The sequence below is a fragment of the Macaca mulatta genome, chromosome 6 (assembly GCF_049350105.2).
Source record: "Macaca mulatta isolate MMU2019108-1 chromosome 6, T2T-MMU8v2.0, whole genome shotgun sequence".
In the NCBI taxonomy this organism is placed as follows: Eukaryota; Metazoa; Chordata; class Mammalia; order Primates; family Cercopithecidae; genus Macaca; species Macaca mulatta.
Genome location: NC_133411.1, coordinates 89,584,244 through 89,599,367, shown reverse-complemented (window position 1 = coordinate 89,599,367; position 15,124 = coordinate 89,584,244). Strand labels below are relative to the sequence as shown.

At 34.5% G+C, this 15,124-nt stretch overlaps 1 protein-coding gene and 1 pseudogene across 4 annotated transcripts in view; one reads left to right on the top strand and one right to left on the bottom strand.

The window, feature by feature from the left end:
- XRCC4 (X-ray repair cross complementing 4) overlaps positions 1 to 15,124 on the bottom strand; it is a 291,186-nt gene that overhangs the window by 68,590 nt on the left and 207,472 nt on the right. The window contains exon 8 of one of the 4 annotated variants that reach the window (XM_078004435.1): positions 12,621 to 13,233. The exons of the other annotated variants lie outside the window; for them this stretch is intronic. Coding sequence (XP_077860561.1) covers positions 13,068 to 13,233 — 166 coding nt within the window. The 3' untranslated portion in view covers positions 12,621 to 13,067. Of the gene's footprint in view, positions 1 to 12,620; positions 13,234 to 15,124 lie in introns of those variants that run through there. 4 annotated transcript variants of the gene reach the window in all.
- LOC144341238 (coenzyme Q-binding protein COQ10 homolog B, mitochondrial pseudogene) lies at positions 9,760 to 11,039 on the top strand (annotated as a pseudogene).

Genomic DNA, 15,124 nt, shown 5'->3' with positions numbered 1-15,124 from the left:
TAGCCAGGATGGTCTCAATCTCCTGACCTAGTGATCCGCCCGTCTCGGCCTCCCAAAGTTATTCTTTTAAATTATTTTTCAGACAAGCAACGCCAGGTTGGGTCTTAATAATATGTTTTACAAAGCGCCAACTACTAAAGATTGATTTTTAGCAGATAATCTTTACAAAGCACATAGTGCAGAATATGATCAGAATACTTAAGATATATAATAGTAATAATGTTCTATTTATAAAATGAATAAAATATAGATATTTAAGTTTCTATTTTCTTAAACAGAATTAATAAAAGGGTATCCACTTTATATATAAATCTATACTATATATATATAAGTCAAAATAAGAATATTGTGGCTTTCCATTTATGGATTAAATAAATTCATTACATGAAGGAGATATCCAATACGTAAAGATAATCTTTACTTCTACCCTAGCAAGAAAAAGTTGAACAAACTGAAAATCAATTACTTTTTTTATACGAATTAGACAACTGAGGTTGCAGGGCAAACCACCATCCAAAAATCTGGAGAAAGACAAACCCAGAGAGTCACAAGTGAGATGTGGTTACCTGGGGTAGAGGCTACTGGAGCCAAAAACTGACAGGAACACTCAAATGGGAATTTTAATGAACTGCTGGAGACTTAATGTAGTAGACTAGCATGAGAGTGAGAAACTCCTGGAGGCCACAGTCTCAGGGAGTCTCCATTGTTTCCTACAGTTTATGTCCAGGAACCACACCAGATTTTCATGGTAAAGATCCAAGAAAGAGCTTCTCCTGATTCTGGCAGGGGGAGAGTCATCATTGTGAAATATGCCCTCGTCCTTCTCCATAACAAAGGCCTACTCTCTAGGAAAGAAGTTAACCCTATACCACGTGGGTTATGGATATTGCTCATGTTTCAACCTCCTCCACCATTCTTGTTTCACCTAAGAGGGGAAAAAAAAAGGTACACTACCAGAGAAATACTTGTAGAAGTCACAGTCCCCAAGGTACAGGTCAGCTAAAAGACTAAGATTTAATCATAAAAATCGAGAATGCTTTTCTCCCACATCATACCACCACACCAACAGGACTCCAGTATTATAACAGTGGATTGCAGTTGAAAGAGCTGAATGATGCAGACTGTCTCTGAGGAGAATTTAGGAAAGCCAAAAGTTAACAGTGGAGACAAAAGCAAGGACAGCAGGAGGGAATATGAAGCCTCTGACACCTACAGCTACAACAAACATTAAATATAGCACAATTCTTACCTAAATGCACGTCTTCACACTAAAAGTCTATTCTCTTCAGTTCCTATCACCTGATACATGTCCGGCTTTCAACAGAAAATTACAAGGCATTCCAGAAAGCAAGGAGTAAAATGTAGTTTTAAGAGTAGAAGCAAGCATCAAAACCATACTCAAATATGACACAGATGTTCAAATCATCAGACAGGGTGAAGTAATTATGATTAATATATTAAGGATGCTAATGGAAAAAGTAGATTATATGCAAGAACAGATGGGTAATGTAAGTAGAGACAGGGAAACTCCAGGAAAGAATCAAAATGAAATGCTAGAAATCAAAAGCACTGTAGCAGAAATGTAGAATACCTTTTATGGGCTCATCAGTAGACTAAATACAGTCAATGAAATAATCAGTAAGCTTAAAAACAGGTCAACGAAAAAATGATATAAACTGAAACAGAGATAAAAGAATGAAAAAATAGAACAGAATATCCAAGAACTGTGAGACAATTTCAAAAAGTATATATAATTATATATATAATATGTATTATATATAATTATAAAAAGTATATATAATTATAGATAATATAAATATATAATTATATATATAATTAGAATACCAGAAGAAAAAGAAAACAGAGTAGAAAAAATATTTGAAGTAATAATTATCAAGAATTTTCTAAAAATAATGCCAGTCACATAATTCAGATATTCAGGAAGCCTCGAGAACACCATACCTGAAGCCCAACCAACATATCCCTAGGCATAGCATATTAAAAACTACAGAAAACCCAAGTCAAATAGAAAATGCTGAAAGAAGCCAGAGGGTAAAAAAATATCTCACATACCCAGATACAAGGTATGATTTACAGTGGTCATCAGAAGCCTGTAAACAAAAAGAGAGTGGAGGGAAATATTTAAAGTGTTGAAAGAAAGAAAGCTACCAGTCTAGAATTCTATATTCAATGAAATTATCTTTCAATAGTGAAGGAGAAATAAAGACTGTTTCAGGCAAAAAAGACATAATAGACAAGAAGACATAATAATCCTAAGCCTGTATGCAACTAACAAGCATGTCAAAATACACGAGGCAAAACTGATAGAACTGAAAGGTGAATAAGACAAATGCATTATTAGAGTTGGAGGCTTCAACATCCTGCTTTCTGTAACTGATAGATCAAGTAGGCAGAAAATCAGAAAGGATATAGTTGTCCTGAATAGCATTATCAATAAACTTGATTAATTGGCATTTATAGAATCTTCCATCCAACACCTGCATGATACATATTCTTCTTAAGTTCACATAGAACATTCAGAGACAGACCACATTCTGTGCCATAAAAAACACTTTAGCACATTAAGAAGAATAGAAATAATAAAAAGTATGTTCTTAAACCACAATGAAAATGAAACTAGAAATCAATAATAGAAAGATAGCAGAAAAATCCCAAAATATTGGGAGATTAATATACTTCTGAACATATGGCTCAAGAAGACAAGAAAAATTTAAAAATATTTTGAAGTAAATGAAAATTAAAATGCAAGTAAGCAAACTGTGTGAGATGCCACAAAAGCAGTGCTTAGAGAGGAAATTTATAGCCTTAAATGCATATATTTGAAAAGAAGGTCTAAGGTCTACAATAACCTACACTTTCATCTTATTAAACTAGCGAAAGAAGAGCAGTTTAAGCCTGCAGCAAGCAGAAGAAAAGAAATAATAAATATTAGGGCAGAAATCAATAAAATCGAAAACAATTGAGAAAATAAACCAAAAAACTTGTTTTTTTGAAAAAAGATGAATATATGACATGCATTTATTCATTCATTTAAAACATATTCAAATAAGAAAATTACACATTTTAGGGAGGAACTTAACACTATACAGATGGTCAAAACATTGAAAGCAATTCCAGTCTTTTGAATATTATATGAATGGAAATGTATCATGAGGAGTTTATGATTAGATTTCTATATACCTCTCTCCATCTCCATTCTGAATCCTTTATAATGTAAATATAAAACTATTGTAAATTATAAAATGGTAACTTTTCTGGCTGGCATAGTCAAATATCAACATTAATAAAATTAACTTGCTTAATTTTTTTCCTTCACATTAACACGTGTGAAATAAGGCACAGAAAGCTGTGCTATTCTCTCTTTTACACTAGGATATTGGGTTTTAGACTGTTTGTAAGCCAAGATGGCTAAGCTGCAGCCAATGGTTTTGTACAAAAGATGTTTCTTTTCTTTTCTCATATTGTCCCTGAAACGTTATGAATGGGCAGAATGACAAGCCTACTAATGGATCTTTTCAAAATTTATGCCCTTCTTTTTCAATTTCCTATCTAAGAATATGTTGATGTGAAAAGGCAGGGTAAGAGGGCAGGAGAATGGGCTGGAGAAGAGTCATTCAAAAACTCTGTGTCCTTACACTGAGGCAGTATGCCTAACAAATCCTAGATACGCAACATACACGAATCTTAATGCTTCACAGGCCAGACTAGAAAACTGACGGTCAATGAATTTATTATTGGTGGCAGTCTCCTACTACTGATTACATTATTTGTCCAAATGGTCATCAGATACTGTCAACTCTACCTCTTTCACATTGTTTAGATTTGTCCCATAATTTTCATCTAGTCCTCAACAACTTTAGTCTAGGTGCACATCGTCAGTTATCCACATTATTGCAATAACCCTCCACTGTCCACCTCTCTCAACATTCCTTCTCAATCTTCTCATGTACTCTGTGTTCCTAGCTTGTGATAGTTAGTTTTATGTGTCAACTGGCTAGGTAAGAGTACCTAGTTATTCAATAAAACATTATTCTAGGTGTTCCTATGAACTATTCTGCTGATGTAGTTAATATATTCAATCAGTTGACTTTCAGTAAGGGATATTACCCTAAAAAATATGGTGGGCTTCATCCAATCAGTTGAAAGGCCTTAAGGGCAAAAACTGAGGTTTCCAAGAGAAGAAATTCTGCTTCAAGACTGCAGCATTAACTCCTATTTGACTTTCCAGCCAGCCTGCTTGCAATACATATTTCAGACTTGCCAGTCCCCATAATCAGATGGGGCTAAATAAGTGTTAGCTGCTCTTATTACTGCCATCACTGTTATGGCTATCATGAATGCAGAGGATTTCCTGGATTATAAAGTGTACATTTTGGAAAATCATATCAGAGAGCCAAGGGCAAAAACTACTTGTTGGATGCTTTGGGCCTAGAATAAAGGTGACAAGCTGTCAGACAGAAAAGTGAATGTGTGAGCCAGAAAAGTCAGAGAAGAGCTTCTTTTAGACACTTCAGACATGAAGTTGATTAATTGAGAAAGGAAAGTAAAATTTACGCAGACAGACCAATTCAGTCCATTGGTCTCAAGAGACACATTTAGATTTCAGTCAGAGATGTGTTGTGCCAAATTATTCCATCTTTAGAACCTCACCCAGCTATGTCTATTATCTTACTAACCAGGAATTAAGGGCTGGATCAGCTAGCTTCTCTAAAGAAACACATGCCAAGCACAGGGGATATCTTAGACTAATCCCACTTCTGATTCAAACGAACTTTGAAAAAAGGAATAACAAGCTCCTGTGAAAAGTCATGGTTTCAGCTTTTGAAAATCAGTTACTACATTCCAGGAGGGTGACGTGACAGTGGAGGGAATCATGAACCATGCCTCCACCCCGCTGAACAAAGCCCAAAGGAGTTACCAATGGGATCAGAACATATACGACTCAGAATTACACGTGGTTTTCAACTGAATTTATTACTTTTAATTTACCAGTGCTATTGTCAATGAAACAAACAACCCCCCCGACTGATATTAATTTGTTGCACAATATGCCACCATGGCCAGTTAATCTTTGCTGAATATTTCCCAAAACTATGAACATATTAGAATGATTGTGAAAAGATGATCTTTTGATTCCTTTATTTCTGCCAACCAGTAGGTTAAAACAAGACAAAAAAATTACATAGGGATTCCAAAGACAGTGTAATGACCTGTTTTTATTCATGAAACAGCAGCAACTCTTCCATTTACCTCTCTGTCCATTCCCACTCCTTCCTGGTATAGTTCAGTAACTCTCACAGTGTACCTGTACATTCCTTAAAGTTAAATGAAAAATTTTTAACTTCACAAGCCATACAGAAATATATTTAGATTGTATTTCAGATAAGGCTAGAATCCCCTTTGAAACACCCCTCAGTGTCAATTCCAGCCCCACATACCCCAGAGATAACCAATCTTAATAGTTTATATGTAACCTTTCTACAAATTTATTTAGGTAACAATGGAAAATATTTGGTATTTTTTGTTTATATTATTTGCTTTATAACATATGTACAATTCTGCAACTTGCTTTTTATTAAGCTATAAACAATTCTAGCATACACACCTTCATGTATAGAGGTTAAAAGATTAGCAGAAATAATCCTGTGCAAGCGTCGGGTTCTAGGCCTGCCCTATCAAATAACAGCCATGAAATTTTGACTCTGTCACTAATCTCACTATCCTAATTTTAAAATAATCTTCCTCATTTCTGTCTTTCACAGGGTATATGTGAAAACTAAATGAAGTAATCTCCGTGTGTGCTTTGAAAGCTGTACTGTTTAATATATACATAAAATATTATTCTTAAATATTATCTAGAAAATAATCAAGTAGTGCTATTCTAATAGCATATACTATAAGTATTTAACTTAAAACTTTAACTAAGAGGTGTCACAATAATATTTCTATATTGAAATTTTTAGCTAATAGCATAGTTATCCCTAAATGTGAAAGCTTCCTTGGAAACATTGACATATTATGTCAACAAAGGATTAATCATGAGAAAATATATTTACATGCAAATTCAAGTTATTAAATTGATTGTTTACAAATCAAATTCCATTTTTACATCCATGAGCTTCTATGCTCAATCCTAGAGTAAATGAACCACAGCCCAAGTGCATGAAAACAATGAGAATGACTAAATCAGAAGAGGTTATAAAACTATGACATTTAAAAATATTTAAAAATTCACCCCAAATCTCTTACATGTGATGTTCAAAAGAATTATTTTGGTAAAAATAACTTTATGAATGATTTCAGTTTTAATTACAATTCTTTTAAGAAAAATGTTTTCTATGAGATACACATCTGATTTACATTTTAAGTAAATTAAAACATTAGGATTCTTAGAGAAAATGGTTAAAAAAATTCTTAGTCACTGAGTTAAGGCACAATATCGTGTGGTTGGTTATAGATCTGATATGTTATTGGGCATATTGATTTCACTTTTTACCAGAATAATTACATGTCAAATGAAAAGAGTGCTCTACAAAGTCCCTCTTTTCTAAGTTTTTTCATGAATAGGATCATCAATAACAAACTATATCAACTTCACCTTAAAAATCTCTATGTATTTTATGTATTTGATTACCTTTCATCATGAATTATTCACTGTTTTTTTTTTGCTCTGGGTTGGTAGAAGGCTTTTGGGAAGTGACTTATGTTTATGAATCTTCTCAATTTCCTTTATTTGAAACACATTACCTCATACTATTTCTTCAGACTCTCCAAGCTTGACTGGATACCCAGTTTTCACTTCTCAACATTAAAATGAGAAGGAACCATGGGAAAGTCCTGACATACATACATACATAGAAAATATTACACAAAGCCATTACTTTGGGGGTTAGATCAATGTGATCATAGTAAGATAACTCGGAGATGAGTTAAGACCCTGAAATACAAGACAGAGTGCTTCACAAGTACATTCATGTCTGAGAAGGAAGGTGGGGCACATGGAACATGTACTTAATGTCTTCCTTGTAGATGCCAAGAGAGAATGAAAACAGTAAGAATATTTGGAGTCAGTTTAGTTCAATTCCAAATTATAAATTTGACTAAACATACACATTTAATGAATTAGTGGAATAAAGTCAATTATAAAACTCCGATTGTGTAAATCAGAACAATTAGTTATATGACAGCTTTTGGACCTGTTTTAATGTCCTAGTTTGTGACAAATTTTTTTAAACAGAGAAATTTGGATCACTGGCACCTCAAAAATACTGATTTTCACTCATAGGAAAAAGTAGTAACACAATGTTAATGCTCCAACTAGGTAGGTAGATATAAATGGAAGAAATGAGAATTATGAATATCAATTTTCTAAATTAGGTGGATAGCAGAAAAAGCAATGGAATCAGAAGACCACAAGGTCCAAGCTCTAGCTTCAACAAAGTGAAACATTTTGGACATAGTTTCTTCAAATGTAAAATGAGGGTGTTGAACTGTATCTCCAACATTCTTTATAACCTATGATACTTAGGGGGAAAATTTCATAACTACAGCAGCTTTACAAACCTATTATTTGAGTGCCAAAAATGGTAAGCTGGAAAATTTTCAGTGGCTTGTGGCCTATTTGTTGTCAATTCCTTTTTTTTTTTTTTTTGCAACATCTTTTTTTTTTTTGCAACATCTTTTTTTTTTTTTTTTTTTTGGTCTGGTTATAGAAGTATCATGTTCGCTGTAGACAATATGGAAAACACAGACAAATCCAAGCAAAAACCAAAAAAAAAAAAAAAAAGTCACTACCCAAAGATTACCTGAGCTGCTAACATACATGTTTCCAAATATATATTGTTGTATAAGTTACTAGAATTTATAGAGTCCAAGGGTTTTCAAATTTGTATTTTTATGATCAGATTTTTTTTTCTAAACAAAGTCTCACATGGAACCTTAATGTATAAACACATAAAACTTAAACTACTCTGATTGAAGTAGTGATGAAGAGCCTGGGGCTTTTCTTACATGGTTGTCAACACACACCTATGGAATCCTATACTTTAAGAAGTACTGTCTTAAAACTAATGACTTAACATATTTTCTAATGCTGGACATTTAAATTGCTTCTTCTTTTTTGCTATTATAAATATCATTCAGTTCTTTGTGTACATTCATGGTTATTTTCCTTGGACCAATTCTTGCAGGTGAAACTTCTAGGCCAAATGGTTTTAAGGCACTCATTGTCATGCCAAGCAACTTTGACATTGTCTCTCCCCAAACCATTTGCCACAGGAGTCATCCATTTTCCATTCTGTTATTTAATGGTAACTAACCCCAACTGTAGCATTCGAATCAGAATCTATTTCTGACATATTTCTTCATCTTTTCTTTCTCTTACTTATGATGCCAAATAGGTTAGTATTAAGGCTAAATAAATGTCCTCCTTGAAGCATCAATACTTCCTTCCTGTTAAATGCCATTGGGTGCCTACTGGATGAGCCTTTTGTTGTCCTTGGACAATGATCTGTCAAGCAGTCAGCTTCTATAAGAAGGTGGCTAATCAAAAGCAGATAGTGCCCTTTGGGGGGAATATCTTTGTTACTTGGCACTTTTAGTGAGACAGAAATGAAAAGGGCAGAAGAGAATTCCAGGCAAGGGTAATCAGACAACATTGGAGGAACTTGGCACAGTTCAGTGATATAAATGATGAACATAAAAAAGTGGTTAGAGATGGGGCCAGAGGCAAATGCAAATTGCCCACAAGTTACATAAGGGGGTAAAACTTTGTGGGTGGAAACTGTAGTAAATGTAAGAGTGAATGTCCATTCTAAAGAGAACAGTCAGTATAGCCAATTGCCACCATGTGAGGGAATATCTTCTAGTTTCCAAAGCCATGAAAGGTTTCAATTTTTAAATTAATGATGGTACAAAATTAAAAAAAACAAAAAACAAAAAAAACAACCACCAGTGCAAACTCGACCAAACACATATGTGAGCTGCATTTTGCTAACAGCCTGTCTCACTTTACAATCTTAGGACTAGGGAGTTAGGGAAAGCGCAGCTCATGAAAGCCTGTGTATACTAAACTCAGGGGTTTGAACTTTATCTTGAGAACCGTAGGGACTCATTAAAAAGACTTGACACTGATTAACATCTTAGAAGGATCACTCTGGCAGCTGTATTGGAGTCAAGTCTGAAAGGGAGCTATGTAAGAAGGGCTTAAATCAAAGCAGTGAAGGAGGCATGGAAAGAAGGAGACAGAGTTGAAAGAGGTTAAAAAGTCATATGGTTTACGAAATTACACAGTTGAAACCTGAACCCAGGTCTCCTACCTTATATTGCTTGATATTCTTATAACTAACTATACCAATATTGCAAGATGTCTTTTGAGTGTAATGCTATTTATTTTGCAAGTCATAAGATACAGGGGATGTTCTTCACAAACATTAGCTTGAAATACCAGGATTTTTTCCTATAGCTATCATGTAGTGTAGGTAAACCTTGCACTAAAAGAAACTCCAGGAAAGAGGATATATAGAGAAATCCTGATGAAATACACAGTGGGCATATACATTGACCATGAATAAAGTCCCTCATACTTCATTTGGCTTTCTATGCCAGTTTGCAACTAAACAACAGATAAGCAGATTGATATGGTTTGAATGATGGTGACCCTCTAAAATTCATGTTGAAGCTTAATCCCCAATGAGGTGATATTAAGAAGTGGGGCCTTTTGGGAGAAGTAATTAAGTCATGACGGCTCTGCCCTTATGAATGGATTCGTGTCTTATAAAAGGGCTGGAGAGGAGTCTATCATGGCAGCTTGGACTGGTCAGACAGCCTTGAGAAGGGTGGCCTTGGGATGCCATCTGAAGTCGGCTACAGTGGTCAGAGTGTGGGCTCCAGTGCAGGGGCCTGGGCAGAATGTCAGATATTTAGCTTCCTGTGGTATACTGATGAGCAGAACTCTTCTACTGCATACCTCAGTTTTGCCTAAGGAGACATGTGCAAGAACTTTCTTCAAAATCGCGGCACCATTAATAAACAAAAGGAAAGAATATTCAGAGAGAACAATTATAAGACATTCAGGAAACATGCAGGGAGTGCATGATGTAGTATCAGGAATAGAGGATTACAAGCATTTCATTCCTTGGTGTAAAATATCAGATGTAGTATCAGAGATCTGCGTATTGCAAAACACAATTAGAAATTGGGTTTCCACCTGTGTTGGGGCAGTACACATCAGTAGTAACCTTGGTGAAATCTCATTTCGGAAAGGCATCCTGTACTGATGGGAAACTTCTCAATCATTTGGAGACTGGTGTTTTAGCCCAGATCTTCCAGGCTACTAAAAAATGTGTATCTCTAATTTTTCAATTTCTTTTGAATTTCAATCTCTTCTACACTCTCAGTTTGCCACATTGCTTTTCGATGAAGTTGTAAAGCAGATGGTAGCTGCCTTTGAAAGAAGAGCATGTAAGCTGTATGATCCAGAAACAAATATACCTCAGGAGTTAATGCTTCATGAAGTTCATCATGCATAAATGGGAAAAAACAACTGGTGTCACTGACTTTTAACTTTAGTTTGTTCATTTTAGCAAGCATTTTTATGTTTTCAGAAGTCAGAAAGCATTTGTTAAACCCAGCTTTGGTTATAAACTTGCACCACTGAAAACTTGCACACAGACTATAGATTCACTTATGCAGACATTATCATGTTCTGCATTTACAATAGTGGGATGCCATCACTATTGCTAGAATACTGACATCATTCTTCTGAGCAGAAATTGAAACTGTAAATTTAAATCTTTTAATTATCACCTTACCTGAAAGAGGTTAATTAAGATATTCACACAGTATGTATTAAAGCAACCATATCACACTTAAGTTATTAAATTCAGACTATTTGTAACTTATTGTGATAGGGCCTGCCATATGGCTTAGGGTATTTGAGTAATCATCATATATTTAAAGTAAAAACTTTGACTTAAAAACAGTGTTAATGAAGGTTCTCTGGCACTTTTGATATTTTAAAAATTGTTTTGTGAGTAGTAGATAATTCAGTGCCACAGTGTGGTTAGCCCCCAGATAAACAGTGAATTTTTTTTAAGTTTTATTTTTAGTATTTCTGGTGATTGATTCAGAGCTTTAAGCTACATTTCTAGTAGTTTGCCACTTCTCCTACGTATTCTGGCTGCTCTGTCAATATGCTAATTGTGTGTCAAATTTTGTCTACAACAGCAGGCAACAGATGAAGATAAGTTAATTGGTATGTATCCAGCACTACGCATCCCTATTTTTCAATTTATTGTGTGTATTCACTTTCAATAATGTGTTTCAAACTGATATACATATAAAATATATGTACTATATATAATATATAAAACATATATACTATATAATATATAGCATATATAAAATATATACTAAATATAATATATATACAAATATAAAATATATAATATATAAAATATATATTATATATAATACACATATATCTTTTTTTTTTTTTTAAGAGACGGAGTTTTGCTCGGCTGCCTAGGCGGAGTGGAGTGGCGTGATCTTGGCTCACTGCAACCTCTGCCTCCCAGGTTCAAGCAATTCTCCTGCCTCAGCCTCCCAAGTAGCTGGGATTACAGGCACATGCCACCATGCCCAGCTGATTTCTTTTGTATTTTAGTAGAGACAGGGTTTCACCATGTTGCCCAGGCTGGTCTCAAACTCCTGAGCTCAGGTAATCCACCTGCCTCAGCCTCCCGAAGTGCTAGGATTACAGGCATGAGCCACCACACCTGGCCTCAAACTGATTGTTTTAAAAAAACAACACAAGGACTTAAGTAGTAACTTAATAATGTTAACTTATTTATTTTTTGTACAGTTAAAAAAGGGGCTGGAGAAAATTAGTTTAGGCCCTTTTTTGCGCTGCTGCCTTCCATCATGGGAAGACATAGCATTTGTCCTTTTTAACTTTGTGAGGATGCAGCAAGAAAGCCCTCATGAGACACAATGCCAGAACCTTGATCTTAGACTTTTCAGCCTTCAGAACTATGAGAAGTAAATTTCTATTTATCTATAAATGACCCAGACTATGGTGTTTTATTATTGCAGTAAAAATGGACTAAGACAGATATCACTACTTAATGATATCTGTCTTATTTTATCACTTTTTGATATATTGATATATTTAGATATATCAATTTTGATATATCTAATATCAAAATAAAAGATATATCACTTTTCATAAATATTGATATATTTAGTAAAGAAAAGTCTTTCTTACTATATTTCTACCTCAAAAATTCTATGACTAAAATTAATTTATGTTTCCAGATCATCTGCATTGTGGTTAATCTCTGCATATTTAGTGGGAGTGAAGACTACTGCTTCAATTTGGTTAATACATTTTTTTAGTTCAATAATTAACTGAGCCAGACAACAAGTCAAATGGAAAGTGAAGTCATTAGGTGGGGTGAAGTGATGTGAAACCTCTGAGTGTTTTCTCTCTTAACCTCTGGATGGGAGCTTGACTCCATTTGTCTGGTAAATTGATGAGCTTATAAAAGAGCATTTGTTGAACAGCTCTGTAAATAATAAAATCTACTCCTACTACCTGCTTGAAAATGATGTATTTTTCTTTATTAAACAAAATATTAAATGCTTTATTAAACAAGATATTGTTTTCTTTATTAAACATGATATTAAATGAAAATGCTGTATTTTTATTAAACAAGATATTAAATTATTTTTGCAAAAACATCAAAAAATGTATAGCTATCCTAAAGTTTCTGTACTAGACAATCACACTGGTACAGACAGAAAAAAAAAATTCCCAGATTATAACATTTAGAGATGTGTTACATACTTATAAATTTGTAACAAGGTAGCTAAACAACGATTCTGACTATACTGCTTACAGTGAAGGTGTCAATATTCACTTCATGGTAATGATTTTAAACTTTCAACCAATGTTGTCTTATGGTTTCTTATTTTTAAATGGACACAGGAGTATGATGGTGCTAAAAATATGCTATAGTTCTAACTATCAGTTGGAATAGGTCAGGTTATATACAGTAACTAATACCCCAACATCTCAGTGGATTGAAATGACAAAGCTTTAATTTTTCATTCTGTTGTATGTCCATCGTGGGCGGCCTGAGGGCTCCACTCCGTGCTGTCTCTTTACTCCAGGATCCAGGATGACAGGGCAGCCACCAACTTTGCCAGTTGCTATGGCAGAAGAAAGTTCTCTGGCTCAGAAGTCACACATGTCACTTTTAATCAAAACTTGCTGGCAAGAACTAATATAGTCTTACTCAATGATGGCTGTGAACTGCAATTTCATCATGTGCCCAGAAGGCAGAGAGCTGGAAATATTTGGTGAACAGAACTAATGACTATCACAGTTACCCAAATAATTGCTCTATTATGGTTTCACATATCTTTGTTTTCTCTGCCTGACTAAACTATGAAATCAGAATCTACAACTTGAAAGGCTCCCAACAAATTCTTTTGATTCACTGATTCTACATAGATAGATGAGTTCAATATAAAGTGTGATTTAAGTAAATTAATTATGTCCTCTTAGAACTTTCCTCTAATACTAAATATATAGATGCTCCTTCACTTATGATGGGTTACATCCTAATAAAACCATCACAAATTGAAAATGTTCTAAGTAAAAAATTATAACAAGATTCTATTATAAGCAACAAATTCTAACAAGATTCTGTTATAAGCAATAGAAAACACACAAAGACACTAGGTTGGGTATATTAAATAGGAAATGGTAACTTATAAAGAAAAGGAATTTCTTTATTAAAGTTCTGGATCCTGGGAAGTCTAAGGTTGAGGGGCCACATCCGGAGAGACCATTCTTATGGGTGAAGCCTCTGTAGAATCCTGAGATTGTTCAGGGCATCACATGGCAAGGGGGCAGAGCATGCCAGCTCAGATTTCTCTTCTTCTTCTTATAAAGCCATCAGCCTCATTCCCATGATAACCCATTAATGCATTAATCCATGAATGATGAATCCATTAATAAATGAATGGATTAATCCCTTCATGAAGGTAAAGCCCTCACAACCCAATCACCTCTTAAAGGTCCCACCTCTCAATACTGACACATTTGGGATTAAATGTTATCGTGGATTTTGGAAGAAACAAGTATTGAAACCATATCATCTACCAAACATCATGGCTTAGCCTAACCTCTCTTAGACATGCTCAGAGCACTTTCAGTACAGTATTCAATAAAATACATGAGTTATTCAACACTTCATTATTAAAATAGGCTCTGTGTTAGATGATTTGGCTCAGCATCTTGAGAAAGTATTGTACCACCTATCGCCAGTCCAGGAAAAGACCAAAATTCAAATTCAAGGTAGAGTTTCTACTGAATGTATATTGCTTTTGCACCATCATAAAGTCAAAAAATCCTAAGTCAAGCCATTGTAAATCAGGGACTGTCTGTATTTAAATCCAGTTCTGGGATCATACTAAAATTGAGTTAAGAGACCAGGAAGGAATCACCTGGGTATCAAATCCAGGTATAATCAACAAAATAGTTATTCAAAGACCAACTGTATTCATTTTTCCACAAATGCTACGATGCATTAAAGAATCATGCATGTAAATCTGACACCACAATAATCCCTTTCTTTACTTTCATTGTATTTGCTGTGTAAATCTACACATTAGGAACCATCCACACATTGTTGAAGAAAAACAGCCACTTATGCTGTCTGTGCTCACTTTAAAATCACGTTCATAAATCCAAAATGTCTAGGACTCTCCAATCTTTATCTCCATACCTATCGCAGGAATTCTAGATTCATATATATCTTGATATCTCTGCTGTGATGTCTGTTAAATTTCTAAAACCTAACCTAGCCAAAACAGAACCATCTATTTTTACGAACTGCAAAGCTGTTTCTTTCTCAGTTCTTCCCATGTCTGAAAGCTGCGCCATTTACCCAGTTTGTCAAGCTAAAACATAGGAATCCTTCTGATTCCTCTCTCTCCCTTATTCTAAACCAAACCTACTAGCAAGTCTTGGGAACTTTACTGCTAAAACATATACATGATCTAAGAATTCTTCACTAGGTCCTCTATTAGCCTA